The sequence below is a fragment of the Bos javanicus genome, chromosome 11 (genome assembly GCF_032452875.1).
Source record: "Bos javanicus breed banteng chromosome 11, ARS-OSU_banteng_1.0, whole genome shotgun sequence".
NCBI lineage: Eukaryota > Metazoa > Chordata > Mammalia > Artiodactyla > Bovidae > Bos > Bos javanicus.
This window is the reverse complement of record NC_083878.1, coordinates 36,742,687-36,758,100: the sequence shown is the minus strand read 5'-3', so window position 1 is coordinate 36,758,100 and position 15,414 is coordinate 36,742,687. Positions and strand designations below refer to the sequence as shown.

The 15,414-nt window shown below is 39.9% G+C and overlaps 1 protein-coding gene across 7 annotated transcripts in view; it reads right to left on the bottom strand.

Moving 5' to 3' along the window:
- ACYP2 (acylphosphatase 2) overlaps positions 1–15,414 on the bottom strand; it is a 179,117-nt gene that overhangs the window by 129,527 nt on the left and 34,176 nt on the right. The window contains exon 4 of one of the 7 annotated variants that reach the window (XM_061432370.1): positions 7,898–7,973. The exons of 4 other annotated variants lie outside the window; for them this stretch is intronic. In XM_061432370.1, the coding sequence (XP_061288354.1) occupies positions 7,913–7,973 (61 nt within the window). In that variant the 3' untranslated portion in view covers positions 7,898–7,912. Of the gene's footprint in view, positions 1–7,897; positions 8,027–9,705; positions 9,917–15,414 lie in introns of those variants that run through there. 2 more of the 7 variants (XM_061432372.1, XM_061432366.1) reach the window with 2 other exon arrangements.

Below are 15,414 nucleotides of genomic sequence, written 5' to 3'. Positions count from 1 at the left end.
TGCTTTTATACTACGGTGACAGAGTTTGGTAGTGACTGAGACTATTAGGCCCATGAAGCCTAAACTATTTGCTATCTAGTTCTTTACAGAAAAAGTTTGCTGATGGCATACATTGTTGAACAAGTCAGGATATAGGCTCAATTCTCCTATGAGTACAGGTTCCAGAGGGAGACGGAGGACAAGCACAGAAATACCCAAAGGCAGGAAGTGCTATGGGAAGTAAGAGTGACGTGATAGAGACTGACACGAGGTCCACTGACATGGAGCCCAGCTGAGTCCTCTCCGAGGAAGTGACGTCAGAGAGGAACTGAAGGACAAGAAGACGGCCATGTGAACGCGAAGACCCCTCAAGCTTGAACTAGGGAAAGGAAAAAAGGGCAAATGGGCAGGTGTGTGGACAACAAGGGAAGAGTGACCACAGAAGCGTGGTATGTGCTTCTCTTCTTTCTAAAGCCTGTCAGCAACAGTAAGAATCTCCCTGGAAGCTGGTGACAACAGCTGAAGAGTCATTCATAACTACTTGGTCAACATAAAAAACTGTCAAAAGGGCAGACAAGCTGAGAGATTCTACCATTTCCCTCAGTTCACAGCCCCAGAAGAGGCAGCAAATCATCTGTGAAATTCCCCTCCCTCCTCCCACTTTTCATCTGCAACAAGGTGAGTGAGGAGAGGAAATCAAAGTAACAGAAACCTCTCAACGTCAAGGTGCAGGAGCTACAGACTAGAGCAGGAGCGAGAGACATACCTGCGGCTCAATTTCCTCCCTTTCCTTCCCCCATCCTCACACTGCTCCTACTCCAGGTGAGGAAGCTAATTGTGTCTCCACACTCGTTTACAGCCATAAGTTGTACACACTGTTGTGTGGTTGAAGATCTGGTGAAATGAAGGAAATTCAATCTTACTTGTTACAAATGTGTTCACAAATCATAACACAGGATCACTCTGAACAACTTCAAAAGCTTTACATAAAGCACCTGACTTTTGTGCTCTCTCTTTGCAAGCATTTATATGTATTTTTAATGACTATGGTTGGAGAGAATATGAATTTTTAAAAACTGATATTCCTATTGATACAAGTAAAGAAGTCAGCACCTTTTTAGAGAAAAACAAGCCTCTCCAGAGGGGAGAAAGAAATGTAATTAGAAATGTATTAAGGTTTAAAAAGCTGTTTTTAACTTGTTTCCTAAGAAACCAAAAATAGAACTGACAAGTACAACTTCCAAAGAAGCTTAGATCTACTTACTCTATTATTAAATTTTCCACTTCCAATTTTTTAGAATAACTAATTTGAGGTTAAAAAAAAAAAAGCTCTTACATGAAATAAAATTAAGTTCTCCAGTTAATTGTGTTTGTGAGTCTTTTACTAGAGAAAATTGACCTCCATGAACAAAGAAATTGCCAGGGTTGCTCTCAAACAGGTTAATAATGTATTTTGCAATCATTGTAATTTTGAAATAACCATAACTGCCACCATCGTCTGCTGAATTTGTGCAGTAATTTCCTGGCAGCTGAATTTATTTAATACGAAAGTAAATTAAAACTTAGTAGAGAGACAACTGTAAAGTCATTCTTCTATAATACCATTTCATCCCATTCAGTGTCTTCAGTATGAGAAAAAACGTGATTGAAAATTGAGCTCGTATTTATTTTTAAAGTCCTAAGTAGTTGCATGACATGAAAAGGTCCATATTTGGGCCTGGACAGAACAGACATGAAAGAAGACCAGCAGGGAACTGAGAATACGTGATCAACCCAGGAGCCTCAAAAGTCATGTGCTTAGCCTCTTGTGCTCAGGCCCTAGGACTGAGCTGAAAAACAGCAGCCATAAAAATTTAGCCATGAGTGAGAACCCTCTGCCCACATTTGACTGCCTAACTATGTCCCATTCCAGAAGCTCCAGGGCTTCAGATAAAGAGGTCAAGAGACCAAGAGTCTAAAGCATATTCTCCTATCTTTTGCCTGTCTGAATCCTAACCTTTCTTTTTCAAATTCCCTCTTTTTTGTGAAGGCACATTCACAAATCCTGATCTTCAATCTAACCAGAGAAATGAACAGGCTTCCAACCATCTAAGGGACTGTGTCTGTTCTGATGAAATATTGTAATAAAGTGTTACAGGATTTGGGAATAAAAGTTTTCCTCCTGCATAGAATTGACAACCAAGTATTATCATCATCAAATTCTGAAAGGAGAAATGAACAATTGGAGCCAGATTGCTCCTTGGAACCTTAAAAGGAAGATGAGCAGTTCTGGACCTGCAAAGGCAGCCTCCTAAGTGCCATGTTCTTGGGGAGTACACTACCTCACTCAGTGGTAAACACAAAGTTCTAAGAATATAAAAACTGGCTGCTAATTTCATTTAACCAGAAGTCAGGTGCAACCATACTGGGGAAATGAGGGAAGGAAAGTGTGGTATAAGTAGTAAAAGAGTTACATCTTCATCTATCATAATAGAAAGTCAACAGATAATGCCTAAAATTAATGATTTAAGAGACACCAGTTTGAGAGTATTATTTTGAAATCAGGAGGCATGCCCAAAGAAATCACTAAAACAGTGATTGAGGAGTAAGAAGGGATGGGTTGGAGTGGGGTGCCTACCTTTTCAAAAAAAAATATTTTAGTACTAGTAGACTTTTTCAGCATGTGCAGGTATCAATATTATTTTATTAAAAAACAAAATTAACATATAAAAACATTTTATTTAAGGAAAAATCTAACAATTTTTTGTGGATATTTTCTGTGTGCTATTTGTCAAAAATGCCTAGGGTAACATGGGTATATCTGATAGATCATAGTTGGTTTTAAATTCCTACAGATTGAAGTTTAGTGAGTATTCTAATGTGGGGGCCAAATTAAGAGGAGCATATCTGTATATATGTCAGTAGAGCCCATAGATTAGAAATCAAAGTAGGAGTTTGGGGGGCTGGAAGGATGTCATGGACATGCTCCAAGTCACAGAAGCAGATAAAAACCAGGCAGACCTACCCAAAAAAATAGAGAAGAATAATATTCAGGGACACAAGAGCACAGTGGCCATTTGGCGTTGGCACAAATGGTGCTATACATCTTAATTGGCCTTAGAAGATTCATTGCTAAAATTACAGACAGAAATCGTCACCAGGGGAAGGTTAACTTCTGCTAAATAGCTTCCAGTTTTCTTCCAAGAGAAAAAAGGACGAGAGGAAAATACTTTGGAGAAAGAATACCATGTAAAATGGTTTAGGTAAAAAAAAAGAGAGAGAGATTTTTTTCCTGTAAGATTCCTATTTGGCTCCTCATGCAGAAAAATCAAGTTTTACAAATCCCAACAAGTTTAAAGGAGTGAAAATTGGCACCAAAATAGAGCTTTGGCTTATCTTAACGTTGGTCACTCAGGTTGATCATTTTATATGGGATTTAAGTGAACATATGCAATACAAATTTTGCCTTTATCATCCTTAGCTATCCAGAAAATGACAATACTTAAAATTTTATTTCTAAGTTATTATAGACACTCAGACTATAGAATTAATATCTCATCTATAATAATCATACTCTACACTAGCAGTATCTTCTTCTTACTCACTTTACACTTTCCCAAGAGATACTTTATATTCATTCTCACAGCTCTTCCTCTTTATTAACTTGAATTTCTCCTAATTTAATTCAATGATTACCATATACATATTTTTAAATAACTCAGCCAATATAAAACAATAGTTGACTTCTACTATACTTGTCTAAATATTATCCAATAGTGTGTCTAAAATTATGTTAATAACTATTCCTTTGGTAATATCCAACTGCTTTTCATGGTTCCTAAGTCATCATTCATGTTGCTTTTATCCTTTATTGGACAATCTGATGTAGGACATTTGACTCAGTGGTTTCGCCTGGGGCATGTTCTGATAGAGCAAAGAGGAATATGGACATTTTGACAAAACGCTTTTGAGAAATCTACACCAAAATATAGACACAGTTTTTATTATAAATTATAGTAACACCAGTGGTGGAGAAATGGGATGGAATGAGGCTCTCAGATGGCAGGGGGCCCAGGATCAGGTGAGGATCCTGATTTTGCACATTGCATGGTAATTTTTAAAAGTTGGCTTGTTGTTTAGAATTTATTGAAATATTCTATTCTCAAAACAATTGCATCAGCATACACTGACAAAGACCATTTAGCTGTTATTCTGATTCTTTAGATATCGCCTACCCAACTTTCTTCCCATTGGATTTTCACAACAATCTCATGTAGTATAAGATTACAGACATCACTTTTCACCCAAATAATTCAGAACACTGAATTTTAAAACACATTTTCCTACATAACCATGATGTTACTACTAGACCTAACAAATTTAGCACTAATTCCTTAATGTTCTTTAATACCCAGGCCATATTCAAATGCCCCCTATCAGCACCTCAAATATTTTTTATAGCTGGTTTGTCCCAACTAGGTAAAAAATCTGTTTGTGACAGAAATATGGAAAAATATTACAACTGCAAAATCTAGATATAGATGTTCATTATGCTATTCCCTTAATTTTGCGTGCATTTGAAAATTTTCATAATGATGTAATTCTTTTAGACATTCTATCTTTGCAAATATGTCTATATACGTGAACAAGGTGGGAAGTTTCTAACTCATGCTACTGAGCCTTGTCCTGTTTGATATTGTCATAGTTGGATAATTATATAGAAAGGATATTTATCATGTCTCTTAGTTGATGTGTGGGGAATAATGAATGTGTTACATAGCTGAATCAAGATTCAAAAATATAACAAAGACTAGTAAAGAAATGATTGGTGATACACTGGGTATATTTTTGTTAAGTAAGAGTCAGAGTAGAAGGTCACAGGTCACTAGATATAATGATGAAGAAGGGACCTAAGGAATACCATCTAGCTTTTGTGGCAGCTAGAGCAAATGGAATTGTTGCAGGTATTAACAAAATAGGGTTTTTCCTTTATTAAGAGGGGCTGGTGCCCTCCCTGCTTATGAGCTGTATCTGTGTTTTGTCAGAAGATGCTACCATGGACACTGCTCCCATGAGCACTCGGGTGGTAAACATGCAAGTAGGGAAGGAGTGGGAGTGACATGGCAAGTGGGGCTACAAAAGCCAAACTGCTATAGAATCTTCAGTTTCCATTGTTGTGGAAGGCAGAGACTATATTACCTTTATATCCACAGTTTCCAGCACTCTGATATAGCAGATACTTCACAGTGTTCATAGAATGAATGAGTGCTTTCTTACAGGCTACAGGCAATAATCTATTCATCAACAGATGTAGAGATGCATAAATAGACTTAGCCATCTGGATGCTCTAAGGCAACACCATGGCCACATGGAATATACACACCTTGGTCTCTTTGGCTGCAACCAAATATCATGTCAATAATTGAGGCTGTACCCAGAGAAGAACATCAACAATGAGGCACCACTGGCCCAGGCTCTAATTTTACTGGATGACTGTCTAAACCAGAATGTAAAGCCACAAACATCACAGCAGAGAGGGTCACATGAGTGTGTTTTGGCATTAAGACATTGTGTTTTCTACAACAATTTAAGTTGAGTGGTTCAGACTCTAATACCCTTACATGGGTTCCAAGGATTTGGGGAAAGATAATATTTTGCAAAATGGCCAGTATGTGTAAACTCATAAGCCTCGCAGTTAAATCCTTACCAGTCTGGCTCTGGCTCACTTTTAAAATCTCTCCCAGTCAGAAAGTCTAAACTCCATCGTGGTGGTGGTGTTCAGTCACTCGTCACGTCCGACTCTTTGCGACCCCATGGGCTGCAGCATGCCAGGCTTCCCCGGCCCTCACTATCTCCCAGAGTTTGTTCAAACTCATGTCCACTGGGTTGATGATGCCATCCAACCATCTCATCCTCTGTAGTCTGAACTATTTCCATATTCCCATGTGGTTCACTTCTGGAAGTTGCACCCTGGTCCTACCACCCTGTCTTTTATGAAGCTCCCCCTCCACTTCTTCACTCTGCTCTGAATATCTAAATTCTACTCACCCCAAAGTCCAAATCAGACTCCATAATTTTAACCTCCTTTGATCTCTTGAGGGTCTACCACACTTCTCTACCATTTAACAGAATGCTCTCTGTATAGGTAATTAAATTTCATAGGCAACGGTTTTATTTCCTCAGGTAGATTATAATCTCAATGCCAAGAATGTTTAATTTCCCGACATGCCTAGCACAATGCTTCGCACGGGAGGGGTGCTAAATAAATACGAAGCACTCAGTGAATGATTCCAAACATTTGTGAACCACTTCTTTTTGTCTGAAACTTTGTCTAAAACAAACTTCTAGTCTTTATGGCTTCATCATGCCATGAATAAATTTCTCAGCTAAAAAAATAACTCAATCCTCAAGTGTTCCTGCTGCTGCTATAATAGAGGGTCTTGGAGACAGAACCTGGCAAACAATACCCTCTTGTCACATTTAATAAGGGTGAGTCACTTTAAACTAGACAAGCGAGCACTGTATTCCAGAAATTGTCTCTTCCCACTGTGACTGAAAATATTCATTGATTTTAGATATATTAAACTAAAAACACCCTCAGAAATAATAAGTAACTTTCATATGTGTGTATGAGGATGGTTGATACCCTCCATACTCAAAATGTGCTCCATGGATAAACAGAATCCATCTCACTTGGGAGCGTGGATTAGAAATGCAGAGTATCAGGCTCTATCTCAAACTTACTGAATGAGAATTCCTGTTTTTTAACAGAAACCCTAGGTGATTTTAAAAGCCTTGAACAAGCCCCAAATGGGCAGAGCTGATTGCACTGGAGTTTGTTATGTAGGCTCCCGAGAATATAAGCTTTCTGTCCTTTCGAAATAGTCTATACCCATGGTTCAGCACTTGCCGGACCCCACTGCCAGGGTTTCTCATTTAGTAGGTCTGGGATGGGACCCCAGAATCTCCATTTCTAACCAGCTTCCAGGTGATGCCTGTGGTGATGCTGCTGGTCCAGGAATCACAACCACTGACTCACATCACCTAAAAATCACATGTTGCATATTCAGGGGATTCTGCTTCAATTGCACTCCCAGGAGAAGGGGGAATATTAAGATAGCAGAGAGAAAAGAGCAAAAGAAGTGGCAGCAAAACGTTTCATTTGTGTTACAGGAAGATAGCAGTTAAACGTTCCTTTGTACACAGTGGGGTAAAAATAGTTGAAGAAATTACTATAGCAACAGCTGTGTTATCCTCTAGGTTTTTCTCTACTGACAATTCAGAAAAGGAAGCCTGTCTTCCCATCTTATAGAAATTGTTTAAACACTGAGCCTTATCAAAAACAAAAGCCACAGGAAACAGATCCCATTCGTTAAGGACTATGAGGTAACAATACAGATTTAAGATGCATTTGAAAATGACTCTGAGGCCTGGATTTGGATTCTTTGGTCAAGCAGTGAAACAAAAGTCAGTTTTTTATATCTATGACTCTAAAACCAGAAAAGGACAGCAGAACGATGTTGAGAACATCTTACCAATTTTTAAACTTTAAAAATAATCTCAGTTCCTATTTAAGAGTCTCAAAATTATAAACAAAACAATGTATGTATGTATAAACCAAAGAGCTCCACCTAGAGTTGAAAAAAAAAATATTACTTAGTGCACACAAATAGAAAAGCTCCATTCATCCATATCTTATGTATAGTCTTTTTTGTTGATGTTGAAAATAACTATTTTTATGAAATCTTTACAAAAAGGATTACTTTCTGAAATGTGAAATACTGTTAATTAAAGGAGAACTGAGTTTCAAATAATGCTGTAAACTACTTACTTCTAAAAATCTGACAGTAATATTTGTTATTATGGATGATTTAGAAGCCATTGTCTTAAAGCAAAGTATTTGAAAGTTGGGATCATGTTTAAAGCATCATAAAGAAGATTAAAAAATGGATTCTTACCTGAACTTGCTGTGTGACCTTGAGCAGCTCACCTTCCAGCTCTGAATTTTCTCACCACTGAGGATTAAACAAGATCAGTGGTTCTCAGCCTGACTGCACTTTGGAAGTATCTGGGAATATCAAGAAATCGATGCCTGGGTCCTACCCATAGAGATTCCAATTTAGTTGTCTACTCTAGGGCCTAACCTAGTCGCCTTTGAAAAAGCTCCTGGGTGATTCTAATATGCACAGAGGCTGCTTTGGATCAGCTTGCTCGATTGCACCCCCCAAACCTATTACTCTAGTTAGTAGTTCTTATGCTTCAAGTACTTCAGAGTCACATGGTAGTCTTGTCAAAACACAGATTGCCAGACTCACTGACAGCTCCCCCCAGCCCCCGCCCCCTGCGGCTAGGGCTTCTGATTCTGCGGCAGCCCAAAATTTTGTATTTCTAACAAGTTTCCAGGCTTCCCTTGTGGCTTAGCTGGTAAAGAATCCCCCTGTAATGCTGATACTACTAGTCCAGAGTCATAGTTAGAGAATCTGTTCTACATGGTGACCTCAAAACTACACTTCCCTAACTCCCCAGATTATTATTCCTCTATTTTATCAAACCACGGTATGATATTGTTAATTAGTCTCCCCGATTCCCGCCTCTCTACCTCCAGTTCTTAGCCTACACTACCAAGTTAATATCCTAACCCCCAAATTCTGTGCTGCTCCCTGACTGAACTTTTTCAATGACTCCCCAGTGCTGAAAGAAGACGAGACCAACTAACACAACATACAGGATTTTCACAGTTTGACCCCAAACTTCCTTTCTAATCTCAGTTTCCAATAGTCCCTGACATTTGCCTGTGCTCCAGTCACTTGTATCCAAACACACACAAAGGCTCAGTGACTTTGTGCCTGGTATTCCCTTCTCCTGGCATGTCCTTATCCCACTTTCTCTTTTCGACATGCATATTCTGTCTGTTCTGTGTGCCAGGACCTGTGCTAGGCTTGGAGAATTCGGGGAGAACAGGAAGACCCCTTCCCTTCCGGAGTCTTGTGATGTGGTGGGCATTGTTGAGCAGTGAACCCACACCATTACCCACCCCCTCTTCCACTGTATATTTTCTCTATATTATGAAGTTTTTGACATCTTAATAAAACCTTTCTGGCTGGAGACAGGCTGCCCCTCCTGGAGGCTTGCCAACTCTTAGAGATAGCCCTGAGCTTGTCTTTAATGCAGTCTAACCCCTCTGACCCCTACCCCCTCCACTGGGCCCCGCATCCCAACAGGCAGTAATCCTTTCTCTTAAATATCCCTCAGGCTTCCCAGGTGGCTAGTGGGAAAGAACCCGCCTAGCCACAAAGGAGACGCAAGAGATGTGAGTTCCCTGCCTGGGTCAGGAAGATTCCCTGGAGTAGAAAATAGCACCGCGCTACAATATTCTTGCCTGGGAAATCCCATGGACAGAGGAGCCTGGCGGGCTACAGTCTATGGGGTTGCAGAGAGTCGGACAGGACTGAGCAACTAAGCACTTACTTAAACGTCCCAGGGCCAGATTCCAGGCAGCTAGGGACAACTCTACAGTCCAAAGCCCTCCACAATGATTCCAACAGCCAACCCTAAACTTTTCACCTGCCCTGCCTTGCCTTCCTACAGATACCCCCAACAAAGGCTCTGGCCTAAACCTTCCCCTCGCTGCCTCCTGATTCCCCTGCCATTGTCTCTTTGACTGTGCAAGGCATGCCTACCTAGCCTTCTGTCTCCAGGACCTGTGAGCATAGTAAACTTTTCTGTGAACTTTAAATAGGTGGCCCCACCAAACTGACCATCTCATAAAAGAACACTCACCTTGGTTACCATGGCTGGGAAGCTGGTTTCAGCTAGAGATGGCCCATGTTGCACACACGGAAATGCACTGCAGGCTGGTGGGGGCAGGCAGAGGTGGCAGGGAGGTGCGAAGTTTGCTTCCCAGATAAAAGGGAATTGACCCAGGGCCATCCCCTCCCTCCAGCCTTCAGCCACGGTGCTGGAAGTTGGAGTAGTCCTTTTACAACCATGAGGAAAAAAGATAAGAAAACCCCACAGACCCAGGCCCTGACACTGAGGACCAGCACACAGAATGCAACATCCACTGACCTCCAAGCCCCTTTATATCTAAGAACAAACCCCCTCACCTGTTGGAGCCACTCACTTGCTTTAAACTCGCACTACAGCTGAAAGCATTTTCTGGGGGCAAAGATAGGGGATAGCAAGTAAGTAATTCCTAACAGCTGTGCTAAGCGATGTGAAGAAGCAGAGCACAGGGTGGGTGAGAGTGGAGAGCAGATAACAGCGTGAGTGGGGGGTAATCAGCGAGGCTTGGAGGTAAGGAAGGCAGAGGGGAGAGCATCTGAGAGTCCTAAGAGAAGAAAAGCATGGTATGGAGGAGACTGAAAGGCCAGTAACAGGGAGAGTGGCTGATGAGGCCAGAGAGGCAAACCCAGGCCCATCCCCTCAAGGTAGGAGGGAGCACCTTCCACCGGGCACCCCAGCTCTCCAGTCCCAGGCTCCTCCCTTGTATCTCCCAACCTGTGCTGAATTCACCTGCTTTCCTCTTTCCCCCAGACAGTTTGGACTTTTCACAATACCTTTAATCATTTTGTATTCTCAGCAGGGAGATGGAAAGACACTGAACATTCACTGAATGAAAAAATTATCATGATAGGCTACTGTAACTGTTTGATCCAGTAAGAGGGCTAATGTATGACTGTTTGTGAGGCCCAGTTCTGCAGTCTAACCCTACCACCCACCCAGGCTGCCATTTGTACGTGACCGGATGAGATGCTTGCCCCATTTGAACTTATTGCTGTTAAACTATTAGGTGACCTTCAATGAGCCGGTCAGCTCTACAATTTCCTGATTTTCAAGTATTTTTTAAAAGCACAAAGAGCTTGATGTTAGCACCCCAGCCAAAGAAACAGAAATACTTCTATTAGGCATTGAAATATTATCCATATTCGTTTTTAAATAGCAGGTTTGGAGTAGCTTTATTTAATTTCAATTTCTTAATTTTTATAATTGACTTGATTCACTTAAAATCAGTCCAATTGTTTACTTACAAATTACAGAGGCAAACAAAACTTTCTCATCCATGAGTCCTTATTTGACTCAGTATTTATTTGAAAAATACTTCACAGACTATAATAGAAAGTGAATCACCAAGTTTAAATTTAAAACGCACTCATGTTTAGGAATCAACAGTTTAAAAATATTGGGCAAAGCACACACTGTGGTCGGGGAGGGCAGCAGGGAGCAGTATTTTAATGGTCTGTGTGCTAAGGCACTCAGTCGTGTCTGACTCTTTGTGACCCCCATGGACTGTAGCCCGCCAGACTTCTCTGTCCATGGGATTCTCCAGGCAAGAGTAGTGGAGTGGGTTGTCATTTCCTTCTACAGGGAATGTAAACCATAGGCTTTAGTTAATAAAAATGTATCAACACTGGCCATCAACTGCAGCGAATGTATCACAGTAATGCAAGATGTTAATTACAGAGGAAGTGACTTACGGAGAGATATATAGGCACTCTCTCTACTTTCTGTTCAATTTTTCTGTAAACCAAAAACTGCTCTAAAAAGTAAAGTCCATTAATTTTTTAAAAATGTGTTGCATTGTGCGTTTATTAAATATGATGAACTAAATTCACATAAAGTGTAAACTTTAAAGCAAAAGTCATGCATCTAAGTACTTTTAATAAAGATGTTATATTACAGAAGAAAAGCAATGACTTAGAATTTGAGGTCTAAAACCTGATATTAGAACTCTCACTCTACTGTAGATATTTTTCATGTTTCTAGTTTTCCAACAGAGTAACTGATATCAAATAAGTTACATTAAATTTTTTTTCCAAAATTACATCTTCTCAGTGAATTTTTGTTCTTCTGAAAAATGTCTGTCTTCCATATCTCCATAGAACATGTCATGAAAAACACACACACACAGATAGAACATCTAATGGAACTTTCTTAATAACACTGCTGCTGCTGCTGCTAAGTTGCTTCAGTCGTGTCTGACTCTGTGCGACCCCATAGCTGGCAGCCCACCATCCCTGGGATTCTTCAGGCAAGAACACTGAAGTGGGTTGCCATTGCCTTCTCCAATGCATGAAAGTGAAGTCGCTCAGTTGTGTCCGACTCTTATCGACCCCATGGACTGCAGCCTACCAGACTCCTCTGCCCATGGGATTTTCCAGGCAAGAGTACTGGAGTGGGGTGCCATCGCCTTCTCCATCTTAATAACACTATCAGTTTGTAAAAGGATTTAAATGAATAAAGTATAAAAATACTAGCAAAGCATTTTGAGATTCTCAGATGATAAAGTTAGGAAAAACTAGCAAGTCTGTTAACAGAAATTCATGCCACTAATGGTCTGTCAGAGAAAAGTTATTTTTACAAATATTAAATAACTTTGAATCTGACACTATCTAATGATTCATGAAATCCATTGCTTCATTCCCATCCACTTCCGTAACCGCTAGAAATTTAAAACAATGGCATTTCATAGTCAGAGCAAAAGGCTGTTATTATTTGACATTCCATACAAATGCTATTTGTGAAAAAATAAATACAATTATATCAACGAATACATCTATTCTACTTCTGACTCAAACTAAACACATTTAAAGTATATATATATGTTATCAACTCTGTATTGAACCATAGAATCTTAGTTGGACAGATCTTTGAGGCCACCTGTACTAACTTAATGCTTCCCAGGTGGTGCAGTGGTAAAGAATCTGCCTGCCGATGCAGGAAATGCAGGAGACTTGGGTTTGAGCCCTCGGTTGGGAAGATCCCCTGGAAGAGGAAATGGCAATCCACTCCAATATTCTTGCCTGGAAAATTCCACGGAGGAGGAGGAAAAGTCCAGAGGAGCCCGGCAAGTTACAGTCCACTGGGTTGCGAAGAGTTGGACATGACTGAGTGACTGAGTACACACACTCACAGCACATACTACCTTACTATCCAATGAGTTAGATCTTCTGTAACACCCTTGACTCTTCTCTATACCAGGAGTCTGAAACACTTTCTGTTAAAGGCCTGATAGTAAACACCTGTTGTCCATCCAGTCTCTGTTGCAAATACTCATCGCTGCCTTTGTAGCACAAAAACAACAGCAGACAAAACAGGAACAAATGGACATGGCTGTGCCCCCAATAAACTTTTATTTATAAAACAGAGAGTAGACCAGATCTGGCCAGAAGGCCACATTATGCCAATGCCTGATAGAGATCCCTCCCAGTTACTGATAAAATTCCATTAGATACGTTTGACGCCTTCAGAGGAAAATTCTCTGCTGGGGTGATTGAAATAAGCAAATTCACCCATTGCTATAAATAAATATTGCCTTCTGAAACAACACAGAACATCTATCCTTTGCCTTGTATCAGTCCTCCAAGTACTTGAAGTAAACAATCACAATTCCCTCAAGTAGTACTTTCTTCAGTCTAAATACCCCCATGCCGTCAAGCATTCCTTCTATTATGACCCAGTTTTCCAGACCACGTGACCAACTGATCATCCTGTTGTATACATACCCGAGTCCATTACCCTTTGAAGTGCAGAGTAGAGATACATGACATATGGTTTTCAAAATACGCAGTAATCAAGATGGAATTTTAATTTTAGAATTTGGCTCACTGTCTCCAAATACAAATGTTTTTAGTTTCCTGGGGGTTTTGTTTCGACAAAATTACTATATAGTCTTTAATAAAAATATATTTTGTGTAGATATGGCCAAAGGTTAATGCCCAGTGTCATAACTCTATATATTAATTTTAAATGATTACCAAGAAATAGAAAGTATTTTTTGTTTCATTTTAAAACCAAAAAAAGTGGGCTTAATAAAGCAATGAATTCGAAATAGTTCCTACACATCAAAAAATGTTGGCAGAACTTACCTCTACAATTGGAATCATAGTGCAATTTACAAAAGAAAACCATCAGTCATTTTTTCAGAGAAAATGAAACACAGAAGAGGAAGAAAAACACACACACAAACACACACATCTGCAGTGTGTCCTTGGGTGTTTCTGGCCTGTTAGCAAGAACAGGACATGGTTGCTATAGTCAGAGCCAGGATAAACCTCTAAATGATGGTCCTTGTTTTATTTCACATTTCAATAACTTTGGAAGAAAACATATCCATGTTTTAAAAGACAATTTAGTTCTAATTTCCATGACTTATTATCATAGCATTCTAAAAAATGTTTTAATAACTAGAAAAAATAATTTCTTATTTATATAGCTATAAATGTACTACATTTGGTCTGACTTTATCATCCATTTCTGTAACTTACTGTACTTTAATTTTTTGATCATTCAGTACCTTAAAAAGTATATTGCACATAGTAGATGCTAGAGGAGTAAATTCATTGTTTAAAGTATAAATATTTTTATTTGTACCAACATCACAATTTATGTTTGTTAAGTCTGATTTAAACTCTCTGGTGTCTGCTTCCTGCTTGCTTTATCATCACAAAAGCTCTCCCTGGGTAATCCCATCCATGTACAAGACTGCAAACACTATCCACATACAGATGACAACCAAATTTGTTTCTCCAGCCCAGTTTCTCTGCAGGGATGACCCACATATCTGAGAGCCTAGTGGCACTTCCACCTGGCAGTCCAACCGCCACTAAGACAGTGGGAGCAAAGATGGAATACCCTGGGTGATCTCATGAGTGTGTGCTGATTACTCATGAGGTGCCATGTGCTGTGCTCAGCGCTTCATACAGATTTTCTCACTTAATCTTCACAGTGCAGTTAAACATGGCATTTCCTTTTACCTGAAACCCCATTCAAATGATAGCATCCAAAATATGAAATATGTAACCAACATCAGTCATTAACTACGTAGTACCCATCCCCTTGCCCTTCTTCCTGGACGAATTGGAACAACAATTTGTTCAGAGCATCAACATGTCAAACCAATTTCTTAGCCTTCTTTGCAGCAAGGACTAACTATAGGACCATATGAGCCAGTCTGTTTTGGGAAGTTCAGGAAACAACACAATCCTTATCCTTTCCTTCCTTCCTCCTGACTTAATAATGGATATTATGTTCAGCTGCACTTTTTCATTTTTTTTACCATCAGGGAAAGGCCAAGAGAAGCACAGAGACACTAGCCTTCATATCACTGAGCTATTGAACCAAGGCCAGTAACCATCTACCTCCATACTTGTTATGAGAAAAATGAACTCCTGTATGTTACAACCATTTTCAGTATGGTTTTCTACCAACTTTGGGTTTTCTACAGCCCAAGTGTTTGCAGTGTGTTAGTTGCTCAGTTGTGTCTGACTCTGAGACCCCATGGACTGTTGCCCACCAGGCTCTTCCGTCCATTGGATTTCCTAGGCAAGCATACTGGAGTGGGTTGCCATTTCCTCCTCCAGAGAATTTTCCCAACCCAGGAATCAAACCAATGTCTCCTGCACTGCAGTCAGATTCTTTACTGTCTGAGGCACCTGGGAAGCAAAACCATCAGAA